Raw genomic sequence first — 14,559 nt, forward strand, 5'->3', positions numbered from 1 at the left:
TTGCGGTAAACCTCGCACGTTTCCTCGTTTCCCTTTGCTCATCTTTCAATGTCACAGCTCACGAGAAAATAAATAATTCGCATCATCTCTACATCTCCAACCGTTATTCTCCAGTGTTTGAAGATGCACCTTGTCTCAACCGAAATAGGAACCTGGAAAGGTAGGAATTGGAACATGATGTACAATTGGCCACATAGTGCACCTGTGGCCTGTTACCGGAGTGGTATGTAACAGTACGGGTTGGTTGAGGCCCGATCACTCGTGCCCATCGCGAGCTTGGCTCTGTGCATGGCCAAGAAAGGCTTCCCGTCGTGTTTACCGTCCCTTCGGTCGGAAACGTGTCGCGAAACCTTTCGTGATGGAACAGGTAACTAGAATGTTGCCATCCACGGTGCTCTGCTAATTTTTGCAGGGAGTCAGTGTAAAAATGCAGATGTAAGAGATGCAATTGTACAATAAAATATCACCCAAGTCCTTTTATTATGTTATAAATTATTTCTAGGAAAAGGGATTGACAATTAATTGGGCATATCCTGTGTTGTCCCTTTTTTGGGACCAAATACTTCATGTTCATTAGGTAATAAGTTTTTACACGAGTGCGATGTGTCAGTGGGAAAAATTGACTATATGAATAAATAGATGAGGTAGACTTGGTACAAAAGTTGTGGCTTATGTATTATTGTATGTGATGAAAATAACTATGCTAAAATTTAATATGAAGTACTAATTATTTGATAGACCAACTGCTATTGGTTGATTGTAAAGTCTGGTAAGAAGAGAAAATACAAAACAGATGAAAAGAATGAAAGCCTAATTATTAAATACGGTTGTTTTTTTGCTGAAATCCTTTATAATAAGTTGGTGCATTTATCTCTAATGGTGAGGAGTTAAGGGGGAGGGAAGTGAGATTGCACAATCCATTTCCTGTGCTACATCAGAATGCTGTGGATAATACCAATACGGATGTGGGTGGAGAGGAAGAGGTTGCGTTTATTTGCTCGGAACATCTGCTGTGAGCCAGGTGGCTGCTCTTAGTGCGGACTGTTTACACTTTCTGTTCCCTTCTATCGATACCGGTGGTTTTGGCTTACCGGTCACAAGCACAGAAGAGTTTAGTCTTGCATGGATTGCCACGTTGAAGGCTAATGTGAAAAGTAATATTTCATTAGGCATATTTTGAAGATTAATAACTTGTTATTGGAAGGGAAGGAAAGTTAAGTAAACCAGACCAGGTTGAAACGTGTTACCTGTGTCTAATTTTGAGCACTGGTTATATAGTGAGAGTATAGCAAACTAGTTGTCAGCATAGCCATCTTGAAGCAAGTGAAGGTAAGTACAAAATGTTACGCTTACTACCAAATTTAAATTACTGATGCGCTGGATATTCAGAAAATTACTCGTAGTTAAAAGTTACATTACGGTAAACTGCATTGTCCATTGTAATTGCGTGAACAAACATTTTGTTGGTAAGTACTTCCCCTATTTCCCCCACATATTGTAGTGTTATGTTAAAAACAAAAGAATATGACTTGCACTGAAAATGTTTGTCCGTAGTTTGTAGAGAAGTGCCAGTTTCCCAGTTCCGTCGCTTGCGAATTCTCGAGATTTGTTTTTCATAAGTACACTTAGGCTATATCGCTTTTTCATAGATTATGTATAACAAATTTGCAGCAACATATTTTTTATGTGAGCATGTTAAAAAAAATTGAAGCTATAGAATTTGCTAGGTTACGGAAGTTCTGTTTAATTCAAGCATTATTACGTATGTTAAATTTTTATTCCGAAGAAAGTTGCAATAAAAATATTTATGCTGAAATGTGCGTAAATTGATAATTAATTCCTCCACAAGACGATATAGGTATATTGGCGATGCTTTTATTTTTGTGTCAACGTGGTAGCAGCTCCATATATTCGAATGTGGATGTGTCAGTAGAAGTTAATATGGAAGTGATTGGTCTCCTCTCATAAAGAATTTATACAATAAAAATGCTTGTTTTAGTACGATGGAAAAATTTTTGTACGTTTATTTTTTTTTGTGAAATACACATAAACCGTACATCACCGTAAATAATTTCCACATATTTGACATGACTATATCATTTACTGTTATCAGAAATATTGCAATGTCACATCGCGGAAAGAAAGCAAGCTCATTGCCAACGCGAATTCTTTTACCTCATGGCAGTTAACTCTGAACATGTTTATCCTGACAGTGGATGGAAGACACGCATATGGATAGTAAATGCTGGCCTAAGGCTAGGTTACTGCCATTTGATTTTGATACATAATAATTACGTACCACCTAATATGCATTATTCGATTGCGTCGATTATCCGTGAATGCTACAGAGTCCAGAGATGTAGGTGAGTCGAGATTCGTTAATAAAATAGTGGACATTATTTTATTATCCGCGCGGGTATTACAGGTTTTTGCGACTAACATTACTTTAGGTGGCTATTCTTTAGCTTTTCTTATAAGGGACTATTGTTTCAGTTTGGCTTTGTCAAACATTCACGTTTGAAATTGTGCTGCATGTAATGTGGTGTCTGGGATGCTGCCCTTGTTGCAAGGGATCAGCAAATTCTGAGCTGGAACATTCCGGACTTCTGGCTAGCCCACAATGGCAGTCAGACAACGATGCAACGAAAACGCAGTATTATACTGTTCGCAGGATTTCAAGGTAGGTTTTAATGTTTTAAAATGTAACTTATTCCCGTGTGTATGTGTTTTGAAGGTTAAGATATTTCGATGTAGGTAGCCTATCGGTTTTACGCAGTTTTCTCCTATTCTTTCGATAGTTTTGGACGTACAGGTTCTGGTGATGATGTCAGTGACAGTGTTCGAGACCATGGAGATGGTGATATGCGGTCTCCTGCGGAATTTTGGACTCCTAAGATACATAGAGTACAACCAGGTATGAGAATTAAGTTTAAATAGTATTTTCATTATTAATTACTTGTGTTGTGAATTAACATCGGCTTTGAGATTAGTTCTAATCATTAACAATCTGGATTCGCGATGTTCCTCTCCGGCGAGAGATACATAGCTAATTTAATCTGAATTCGTATTGTTCAGTCTACTGTCCGAAGATAGGTTGGAACCTCGTGGGCCCAATAAAGAATCACTCAGGAGACAACTGAGCCAGGTGATAACTGGATGGGGTGGCAGGTTCCTTTCCTCCATTGCATACATCGCTGTCATATTTCACTGATCAGACATAAATGACAATTCGTATACAGAAGGAAATTCCGTTACTTTGCACCCGCGCATTAATTTTTGAGAAATTCAATCCTTACTAGAGATATGAGCTTGCAGCAAATTTTGTAGTCCAGTGTTAGGCCCATGTAAGGTATAGAGCATCTTGAAAAAAAAAAAAAAACTTTAACTGGATTATTTTGTACAATGAATGCGAGTAAAGTTGTATAGGGTATTCCTATCAATGCAATTTTGCTGTTCAAACTGCTCTCTGTAGAAACCTGTCACTGAACACTGGTAGTAGTTAAAACCATAGATATATTTGTAAACAACATAAGCATGAGAGATTTTGAGAGGCTTTTAAATTATGCTTAATGTAAGAGATTTATCCAGTTTTGGCTGGGACAAATTACTGGGTGAAACTGCAACTTCTCCGTAACCTAACCCAAATTTCTATACTTTGCCATGTTTAATTGGGCTTTCCTCAAACTTGAAAGCCCAATTTCAACATTACTTTTTTTAAAGAAATAGTATGCGTGTTGTGTTAGGAAGGATGAATAGAATGCAGTGCTTCTTATATCCTAAGTCGTTAAATTTCCCCCCCCCCCCGAACAGATGGGCACAAGACGGGCTATTCGTGATGTGAGACCAGCATGACTTTTTTCTTTTTAGGCTCATGCTCTTTCACCGTGGCAGGTTGCATAAAAGTCTGCTGCAAAAAAAAAAATGCAAGCAATTTACTACGAGAATGTGTTCGTTACAAGGCTTAATGACTGAATTGCATTATTCCGAGATTTAAGGCCACATTTCTTAAGTAATTGAATGAAATATCTACTAGTAAACCATAATTTTGGATGTAGAATGTCTGCTGCTTACAGGTCATAAACATCTTTGTATAACTTTGCATACAAAGGTTAATTTATTTTGTTAATAATTAGTATCACTATTAATAGGTCATATGGTATGTAGTGTTCGTTATGATACAGTATACAGTGCATACATTTTATCTTTCTACGGTCGCTTGTGGGAAGCTGCGCTGTGCAACGCCCTTCCTGCGAACGTGGAAAGATAAAATGTATGGCTTGCACTATATTTGTTGGCCTTAATAATTATATGGATACACACATCCCGTTTAATTTCCCTACGAGTTACCTTGCTCCTGCTGTATACGCTAAGATAAAAGTCTAAAGTAATGAGCATATGACAAATAAGATACAAAGTTTTCTGCCGAGCCCGACATTCATTACTAGCGAAAATATGTGTTGTGGTTATCAAGTGTTTGGAATGGATGTTTCTCGGTTTTATATAACAGCAGGGTTTAATGATTCTCATGCACTGAACTAATTCTGCCCAAGAAATGCAAAGACTATTTGCAGAGAATGTGCCAGGGATCAGATTTATTGGTCATTCTATAATACATAATCTAGTTTGAGAATTTAGAGGAGCTGAAATGTGAAATAAAGTGCATAGCCTATTTAGCGTAGAGGCAACGTGTTTCGGAAATCCACTCAACGCCATTACTGAGAGCTACATCGTTTGAATAACCTGAGACAATTCTACGCTTGGTATCACTGCTGGATGCGGAGGATCTACTTGAATCTTCAGTCTCTCTTTTAGGAGTCTTCGTTGGTCATCCTCTTAGTCTTGATTCTGGCAGAAGTAGAAGCAATTAGCCTTGGAGCCAAATTCTCTACGCCGACGTTGATGGATAGCAAAGGTGTCATCAATTTCTAAAACGGGAATGCAAAGAACTTCTTGTAAGTTTACATAGTAATGTAGAGATTTTAAAGAAAGTGAGGAACTTCAGTCCCGCAATATGTTTTAGTCACACTCGTCCAGATTTTTCGGAACTCGTTCTAGAAGTCGAACGTGACAAATCTCAGATAGGTCAAATAGAAAACCAATGGAGACAAGTTTTAGAAATGGACTGGAAGGCAATATTAAATGGGGATATTCCAGCTGACGGTGCATCATTTTGGTTTGCAGCTGCTAAAGTAAAAAGTGCAATTGGGGAACTGGTACTTACAGAGTTGTCAGGTTTTTTCCTAAAACTTATACTGGGTGTTCAGTTCAAAATGTGTCATGGCTTGCTGTATGCCGTCATGTGGCTAGCTGATGAGCCTAGAGAATTCAATCTTCCTACACTTTCGCAGAGGTGTATAACCTAAGAGGCAGAGAAGTTGCCTAGCAAGTACGGCGTTCATTCTGAAGAGTACGTACGGTAACGCCGGTAGTGGCAGGAATGTGAACTGTTTGGAAATACGTACTGTCGGGATATGGGGAGAGGGTTAAGACGATTACTTACGTATTTGTTGACATTATCTTCGACGGTCAACATGGACACGGAGCATTTGATTTGTGTTGTGGAATGTTGCCGTACGCAACCGATGATAACAAATACCCTGCGTACGACTTAGCCGCGCAAAACACAGTTCGAAAGAGGTTATGGTAGCACACAGGCCGTACAGACCGCCATCTGTTGCTACGACGTTCAAGTTATACCGTACACGTTCTCAAGTTCAGATTGAAGAACGCCTTAAATAATAGGCAACTTCTCTAACATATAAGCTGAAACTCGCTTCAAATCGGTGACCCAACAACAGTGACGTCATGACACACTTTGAAATGAACACCCAGTAGTTTACCAATAATTAGCAATGCTACAGTAGAGAGAGTTTTCTTGAGTGACTTCAACAAAAATAAAATTACGTAGTCGCATGGGACTTGATATATTAAGTTCAATTCTGGGAGTCAAAATGATTCTAGAGGAAAGTGGAACATGATGTGTAAATTTTGAGCCCACACCTATGCTGCATTTTTCTTTCGACATTTACAACAAAGACACCGCTGCTGTGGAGCGGGAAGGAATATTGCAGTCACTCCAGTTGTGAGAAGTAAGTTAATTGCTATATTATTTCTCATTATTATTATTATTATTATTATTATCATCATCATCATCATCATCATCGATTTTGCTGTTATATTTTACCATTAGTGTGTTAACGACTTATTGTATGCATTTTTTAAAAACAAAAAAACTGTCCTGTCGCTGCTTAAAGTCGTTAAATTGGAACGATATATAATCCGGGAAATGTAAATCTGTCATTTATATTGAGATAATTTTTCGGCGAGCTTTCGCTAATTTTAATTACACCAATCTGGCAGCACTGTCTTAGTCGGCACCATTAAGCTCACCATACTACCATGATGGCAATGTTAGACGCGACAAAATTCTCGAGCACGCTTAGTACGTATTATGCTGTGATATAACGTTAAATCTACTTTCACCGGTATTACTGCATATCACGATAATCTCAACCGTTACCATATTTAGTATACACATTAAAATTAAAAGTTACAAGGCGATTCACCAGGGAAGATAACCCAGAGTTAAGGCGGTAAAAAGAACTGAATTTGACTGCAATGGACTGCATTTGCCACGTGTGCTTACCCCAGTCCTGGACCATTGTCCTCGACTAAAGTCTGTTGGGACAGCCGCAGTGCTTCAGTTCATAGTTTTCAGTCAAGAGGAGTAGATACTAATCGGTTGTACTGTACTTTCTACGTTTGTACGTGACCTTGATCCGCCACTTCGAAATGCACAGATAATAGTAACGTTATTTCAATCGGCACCAAAATTTCTGTGCTCGCGTTGCATTATTTCGTATAAGTTATGCAGAAACATGATACGAAAGAAACCTGTAATCCACGAGCAAGCCAGGCGCATTGTTTACAGTGTTAAAAAAAAGTGTGATCAAGGAAAGAAAGGATTTAAAAGACCATTGGAAAAAGCAACGGAACGTGCAATGAAAAGAAGACGCTCGAGAGTTAAAAATTGAATAGCGCCACCTTCGCGTTCAGTTTTAAGTAAATAAATTGTGGTTGATGAAATGGATCAAAGTACCGGTATTGGAAGGAAGTTCCTGCAATATTGTTTAGTTATTAGTCCACTGTCCGAAGACAGGTCTGAACCTCACAAGTGATACCAACAAGGCACCACTTATGAGGCAACTAGGCCAGGAGATAATGAGGTAGAGTGGCCACCTGGAGTATTATGAGGTAAAATAAATACCCACCTCGAGAAAACTTCACAACTATTTAAGATGCCGGTGGTAGTTTTATGTGCTTTACACTGTATCCTATGACATATTTTAAATTAGAGTAGTAAAATTGAAGCTGCGCTCATTCTTTTCTTTGTAAGCTATAATGAAACAGTTTTCACTGTTGACCACCTTCCTACTAATTAAAAAAAGCGGGGAGGCAGTTGTTTTGTGACGCGTTGTTGCCGTACTTTGTATTACTTCATACTAACAAATAATTAGATTAGATTAAATTAAATTCGCACTGTTTGCTGTCTAATTTCAAAATCTTGGCGGTCTCCGAAATTGAGCCTTTTCCTATATTGTTTTTTTAACATACTCGTGCGCATTACAAACAAACTTTTGGCTTTGTTTATTTAATGTTTTTGTCGCTTTCATTTTCTCTGGGGCACCGGAATCACTAGTGCTAGGTTGACGGTCACTTTCTTCATTTTCAATAGAAGGGATTTAGCTTGTTTCCCAAGGCCTCCACATATTGTTAAACCTATTCGCACTTAACGCACACCATGCAATACTACTAAAACTATTAACTGCACACTATCAAATAAAACTAGAAAAATAATAACTCTGAAACATCCAACTAAAACACGTGCTCACTGAAGAAGAATGCACCGATTAGCATCAAGATGTATTAGGCCTAGCAACAGCGCTTATTCTGGCCATAAATTATAATCCACAGCTGCAAGACGGTGTCTTTGACATTGACATTGTCATTGGCTCCTTATACCTCAAAGCCTACTTTTTTTTTTTTATAGCGCTCTTCTAGCATTACAATTCATTTTGTAGTACTTAAGATTTACTTATGGTATGAACGCACTTGACTTCGATAGTTTGTGATATCATTTACCAGCCAAATATTAAATGAGATTTCTTTTATATCTGTTTGTAATAAACTCTTTATCAAACTTCCCCTTTCGCGATAATCTGGAGAGAGACTCCATTTGCCTTGCTAGGTTGATTATACCTGTGCAGTAGTTCTTTTTGTATGTAAACGTAATGGTGTCTCCAAGATCAGGACTCTTCCGTGTTGTATCACGCTGTGTATGTATGAAATTGTTTACGAACTATAACTAGAACAACGAAAGATTACACATAGTGAACGAAAATTTGAAGTTCTAAATTGAATTTAATTATAAATGAATCGATACATCGATTTTTTTTAAAGTGAAAGATAAGAGAGGAAAAAAACAGGGAATGTCACAACAGTATTATTGAGAAAATGAAGTTTTAATAACTTTGACATTCATGGTTTAAACGTCATGTTTAATAATAATAATGGCTTTATTTAACCTGGCAGAGTTAAGGCCGTAAGGCCTTCTCTTACACTCAACCAGGATTAAAACTTGCTTACATAGTTGAACATAAAACTGGATCGGAAATAAGTGATTACATACGGTACTGATACAATTTAGGTACATAATGAAATCAAAAGAGGTAGTTACATAAAAATTTACCTCATAAAATAAAAATAAACATAGTGGAATACATATTAATGTTGTTAGAATCAAATACGAATCACATAAAAACAGAAGCCGATAATTCAATAAAAAATGTACACAGTACAAATAAAAATAAACACATTAGTATACATATTAGTATTAGATTACAATTAAGTAGGATTCACATAGTTAAACCAGAAACCGACAATTGAATAAAATGTACACAAAAAACATTACCTTATACGGATATTTCCACATTTAAACCTTTTGTGTTTGGACAGCTCTGTAGTCCTAGTTGCCACCAATAGAATGAGCTGCTGTATACAAATAAAATCGCTTAAAATACATAATTTTCTGGTTTTCCCCCTTATCCTTCAAGTAAGGAATTAAGGAACATTTTACAAAAGGTATTTACTTATTCTAGAAGGTCATTAAAATTTTATTTGTCCTATACAATCTAAAAAACTTAAACATCTACAGATAACGATGAAAGAGTAATGGAACGGAGAAAAATTCTCTCCGGCGCCGGGATTTGAACCCGGGTTTTCAGCTCTACGTGCTGATGCTTTATCCACTAAGCCACACCGGATACAACCCCGGCGTCGGATAGAATCGTCTCAGATTAAGCTCCAACTCTTGGGTTCCCTCTAGTGGCCGCCCTCTGCACTACGTCATAGATGTCTATGAACGTAGGACCGAAGTCCACACATGTGCTGAGGTGCACTCGTTATGAGTGACTAGTTGGCCGGGATCCGACGGAATAAGCGCCGTCTTAAATCACGAAGTGATTTACGCATATCATATATATTATTTTAATGTACCGAAGTACATATGATGTTTCCATGCAGATATTCTGCGTCATCATACGATGAAAGAGTAATGGAACGGAGAAAAATTCTCTCCGGCGCCGGGATTTGAACCCGGGTTTTCAGCTCTACAGTTGGGACGGTCGTTCTGTGCCGGTGTGCTTGGTTACTTGAGCAACAGAGTGAGTTTATAGAAACACGTGACTTACCGCCTCGGCTGGGATCTGCAGCGTGTAGTGACATCATCATGCGCAGTTGGTTCCAGGATGTGCGATGAACGGCGCATTCCACTCACAGTTGTCCAGTATCACTTATCACATCACACGTGTTATCATAATAAATACAAACTGATTATAAACATAACATGATATCCATGGTTCAATTATATAGCAATGAAGAGAAACAGACGCAATCAATATATCTAATCATCAGACGAACTTTCGATACCAGATATATCACCACCATTGTCGTGATTTTCGTTATGATCATCATCTTCATCGTCATCGCTTTCACTACTGCTGTCTCCGCCCGTAATTATGAAGCTTTCAATTACATTTTCCATAATTCCTTCCTGTTCAATATATTCATCTTCGATTTTTTCAACATGTTCACATACTTTTTCCCATTTTTCTACACTGATGTCATCAACCCGTTGTTGGCACAATTTCATCACTTGCTCTAATTTAAAAGTTGTGTTTTGACCGGCTACCCACTGCTTGATATCTGCCCAAATCAATTCCAATGGATTTAGCTCAGGTGAATACGGCGGCAATCTGAGTACACAATGTCCATTCATAGCTAAGAGATTGTCAATCACGTAAGTTTTATGAAGTGGCTTATGTGTTTTAATGAGCCCGTAAAGCTCCACTTTCAGCATATTTTCCTGAAACTGCACATTGTTTCTGCTAAGCCAGTCCTGCATATCACTTTTCTTTGAATTACTTGAGGGAGCTTTATGCAACTGCACGTTATGGTAAGGTGCGTTATCTATTATAAAAACAGATCTAGGGGGCAAATTCGGAATCAACTTTCCGTTATCCACTTCTGGTAATTGTTGGCATTCATTTCATGATGGTAGTCTCCAGTTTTCCTGTTCGATTTAAACATCAGAAATGCGCCAGGTACAAAACCCGCTCGACCCCCTGCATGAACAATAATAAGCCTAGGTCCTTTCGAAATAGGCGCCAGTAAACCTGAGGTTTTGTCATCACTCCAATTTTTTGGTCTTGTATGCGTGCTATGAATATACGTTTCATCCTCGTATATTAGAGGCCTACCTTCTTCTCTGTATTTCTTTATTGCGCGTAAATATGATACACGCTGTTCTCGAATATCATGCCTTTCCTGTAATACCGCTTTATTATTTCTTGTCTTCTTCCATTTAAACCCCATATCACGTAAAATGAACTTTAAACTTGTACTACCGCCGTTGAAGTTTATGGCATCTTTTAGTTTAGGTAGCAGTTTACTTACAGTGGGCACTGTTTTCTCATTTATATAAAAATTATAAATTGTCTGTCGTATAACTCTTTTATCAAAATCATCAACATCTGTGATGCGTTTCGGTACACGATGAACTTTACCGGGCGTTCCAAAAGAGGTCCCTTCTTCCTCACACTGTTTCCCTTCTTTAATTATCTTTCTTATTGTTCTTTCGGGCACTTTAGTTGCTGCACTCACTCGTTCTTGCACCTTTTTCGGCGGTATTAAAAAGTCTCCAGAAGCTGCTTCACTCTTCATGAAAGAATGTATATTGTTCACAACTTCCCGAGTTTGGCTATGCAGTGTTTTTGCGCCAAGTTTAGACTGAATAGGAGGCATTTTAGTCTACACAAACACACACAACTGCAATTTGCCACGATAATAAATAAACAATATGAATATGAACTAACTAAACTAAAAAACAGCAATTATCACGCACGTGGCAGGACGATGTTACACAGCCAAGGCTTTCTGCGAGACTGGCCACTTGCCATATTCTGCGCATGCGCGAGAGTGTAGGCTCACTGGCTAGCTACCACATGATTCTCACCGGCACAGAACGAACGTCCCAACTGTACTTCGGTACATTAAAATAATATATATCTACAGATAAGTTTATATAAGCGCGCTAGTCCATTTTATCTTTACATTAGTAAGTTATAATTTTCATTACTTCGTAAATACATTTTAAAATCTTTAAAAGTTTAAAATGTGTCTGTGATAGACGTTAGAAACTGAAGTGCCATAGTAGAAAAATGAGAAGGCTTCTCTCTGCGTCCTTCCTCTATACCTGATAAATTTTATTGGCGTGACTAAGCACGTTTTAACCACACACTTTAAGATCAATAAAAGATCAATAGTCATTCACAAAGCGTCAATTGTATCTCAGAGTAATCAAGTGAATATCGGAAGATCACTTGTAATTCAAATTTTGCAACAAATTCAGATACGATCAATTGTATTTCAGAAAACGTCAATTGTAATTCAGACAGCGTCAAGATGAATTCAGGAAACATCAATATTTAAGGGATCGGTCAGTTAATAGGTTTGTTCCAACAAGCAATTCAGAACACGTTCTCAGAACTGTACTTCGTTCCATAATGACTGACAGGCGACGTAAATATTGCCGGCAGAGGAGGAGAGAAGTATAATTGTTATTGAACCAATGGCAGAAGTCTCATTCTACGCTTATCTTGAAGTTGGACGGTCTGAAGCGTTCTACCCTGCACAACTTCAAGACAAGCGTGGAATTAGACCTTGCCATTGCATTGGTTTAATAGCAATTATACTTCCTTCCTCCTCTGCTGGCAATATTTACATCTTCTTTCAGACATTATGGAACGAAGTACAGTTTGGGATTTTACGTTGTTGGAACGTTTCTTGAACTGTTCTTTCACAGCCTTCTGAGTTTCTTTTCATATTTCAATTATATTCATCTTCCGAACTTAATTCGTCATAAAATATATCACTATCACCTTCCAAATCACTCATAATCGATTATTTTTTAATTTTAACCTGCGCAGTTTCGAAGTATTTTAACCTCAACCTCAGATTAAGCCATCTGCGCATGCGTCAGCAGTTCAGAATTCTCAGTTCCTGCTTTTAATCGAGAACCAATTTCACTCGTTCCGATCGAGTTCCAAAGCACGCTGAAACAAGAAACTGGGAGTTCAGAATCAGTTCGTCTTGTTGGAACGCACATTGAGCTACTGCGCATGAACAGGCAGTTCAGATTCGATTCTGAACCGTGCTGGAATACGAGTAAACCTAATGTAATTCAGATTATGCAACTGAAATTCTGAAAAGATCTAGTAGTCTTGGCAACTGGCTGTTTTGTTTATGTCCTTGTATAGTATAAAATAGGCTAAATGTGAACTTGTAAAGCTTAACAAGTGTGGAATGTACTCTTTCTAGATTATAATAACTTGATGTTTTCTGAATTACGTCTCATGCTTTCTAACATTACAATTGATAAATTTGAATTACATATAATGCTTTCTGATTTACAATAAAATTTCTGATCTATACTAATAATAAATCTGTAGCCGAAATTTTTTTGGTAATTTTCGATTTTCCAAAAATAATTGGTCCTAACATATATAATTAACCACCCTGAAACCGAAAATCGCTTTTTTGAAATTTTTGTTTGTAACCTATGTCTGTCTGTATGTTTGTTGCCTTTTCATGCAATAATGACTGAACGGATTTCGATGAAAATTGGAATATACATTAAGTTCGTTGTAACTTAGATTTTAGGCTATATGGCATTCAAAATACATTATTTAAAAGGGGGGTTATAAGGGACCCTGAATTAAATAAATAGAAATATCTCGCTTATTATTGATTTTTGTGAAAAATGTTACATAACAAAAGTTTCTTTAAAAATAATTTGCGATAAGTTTTATTCCTTGAAAAAGTTTGATAGGACTGATATTTAATGAGATAAATTAGTTTCAAAATTAAAATAACTGCCATCTAAGGCCGTGTAATGAATTAAAAAACAAATGACTTCGTCTATAAGGGGCATGGATAATTATATATTTATCCGTGATAAGGGGCCTTGGACAGCAACAATCGAAAGCTATGAAAGGTAGCCTACAGAGAATGTTTCTGTGTTTGTATGAAGTAATATCGGAAGCTAAATTAACCGATTTGTATAATTAATTATTATTTCACCATTGGAAAGTGTAGTTTCTCTAGATGGACATAATGCTATAATGTTATTACAGTAACTTCTGATATAATATAATATAATATAATATAATATAATATAATATAATATAATATAATATAATATAATATAATATAATATAGTATAATATATAATATAATATGTAATATTATATAATATAATTTAAGTTATTTGAAGGGTTCACAACCATAGTGGGCCAAGCTACATTTACTGAATACGTAGAAAACAAGGGTTAAAATTAAGTTATTACCATAATTCAATGGAAACCTATAACAAGTAAAATAAAATATACACATTAAATCTAAATGATGTCAATCTTCATTAAACTATGGTTGCATGTAATAAAAATTAAGAAACAGGTTAAAGGAATTGTCATTGCACCAAATGAGTGTCTCTGGACCAAAATGATCGCATTTTAATTATTTGGATGCAATTTAAATTAAGTAACATATTAAACGATTTATCCTTCTATCAAACACGAATGTTCCCTGGATCAAACGTCCTATTTTAATTATGTAATTACTTTATATTTATTTCTAACGGGTGCAGCGGAGCGCACGGGTACGGCTAGTTTACAATAAAATTGAAAATCTGAATTTCGTCTGATCTTTCCAGAAAGTCACTCGATTAATCTGGATACTATTGCTCTTTTATGAGTCTGGAAAAGGTGTATTTCACAGTAATGTCTTTGTCAAGGTTGGGTCCACAATGGAAAGTTTTCGTTAACTTTGTTGCCATAACGGTCGTGCACATTAACAAAATCACGTGTCTGCTATATTTTCTGCCTTTTCTATAAATACATAATGAAACTTTATTATTGAGATCTTATCAATTTTTCCTTTTGC

General features: G+C 36.8%; 1 protein-coding gene across 4 annotated transcripts in view; it reads left to right on the forward strand.

Moving 5' to 3' along the window:
* Positions 1–138: 138 nt before the first annotated feature.
* Positions 139–14,559, forward strand: part of LOC138716341 (synaptotagmin-15-like) — a 55,423-nt gene continuing 41,002 nt past the window's right edge. For 2 of the 4 annotated variants that reach the window (XM_069849317.1, XM_069849320.1), the window contains exons 1-3: positions 139–1,329; positions 2,494–2,680; positions 2,799–2,914. In XM_069849317.1, the coding sequence (XP_069705418.1) occupies positions 2,538–2,680; positions 2,799–2,914 (259 nt within the window). In that variant the 5' untranslated portion in view covers positions 139–1,329; positions 2,494–2,537. Of the gene's footprint in view, positions 1,330–1,368; positions 2,364–2,493; positions 2,681–2,798; positions 2,915–14,559 lie in introns of those variants that run through there. The other 2 variants (XM_069849319.1, XM_069849321.1) reach the window with 2 other exon arrangements.

This window comes from Periplaneta americana, chromosome 16, assembly GCF_040183065.1.
Source record: "Periplaneta americana isolate PAMFEO1 chromosome 16, P.americana_PAMFEO1_priV1, whole genome shotgun sequence".
NCBI classification, from domain to species: domain Eukaryota; kingdom Metazoa; phylum Arthropoda; class Insecta; order Blattodea; family Blattidae; genus Periplaneta; species Periplaneta americana.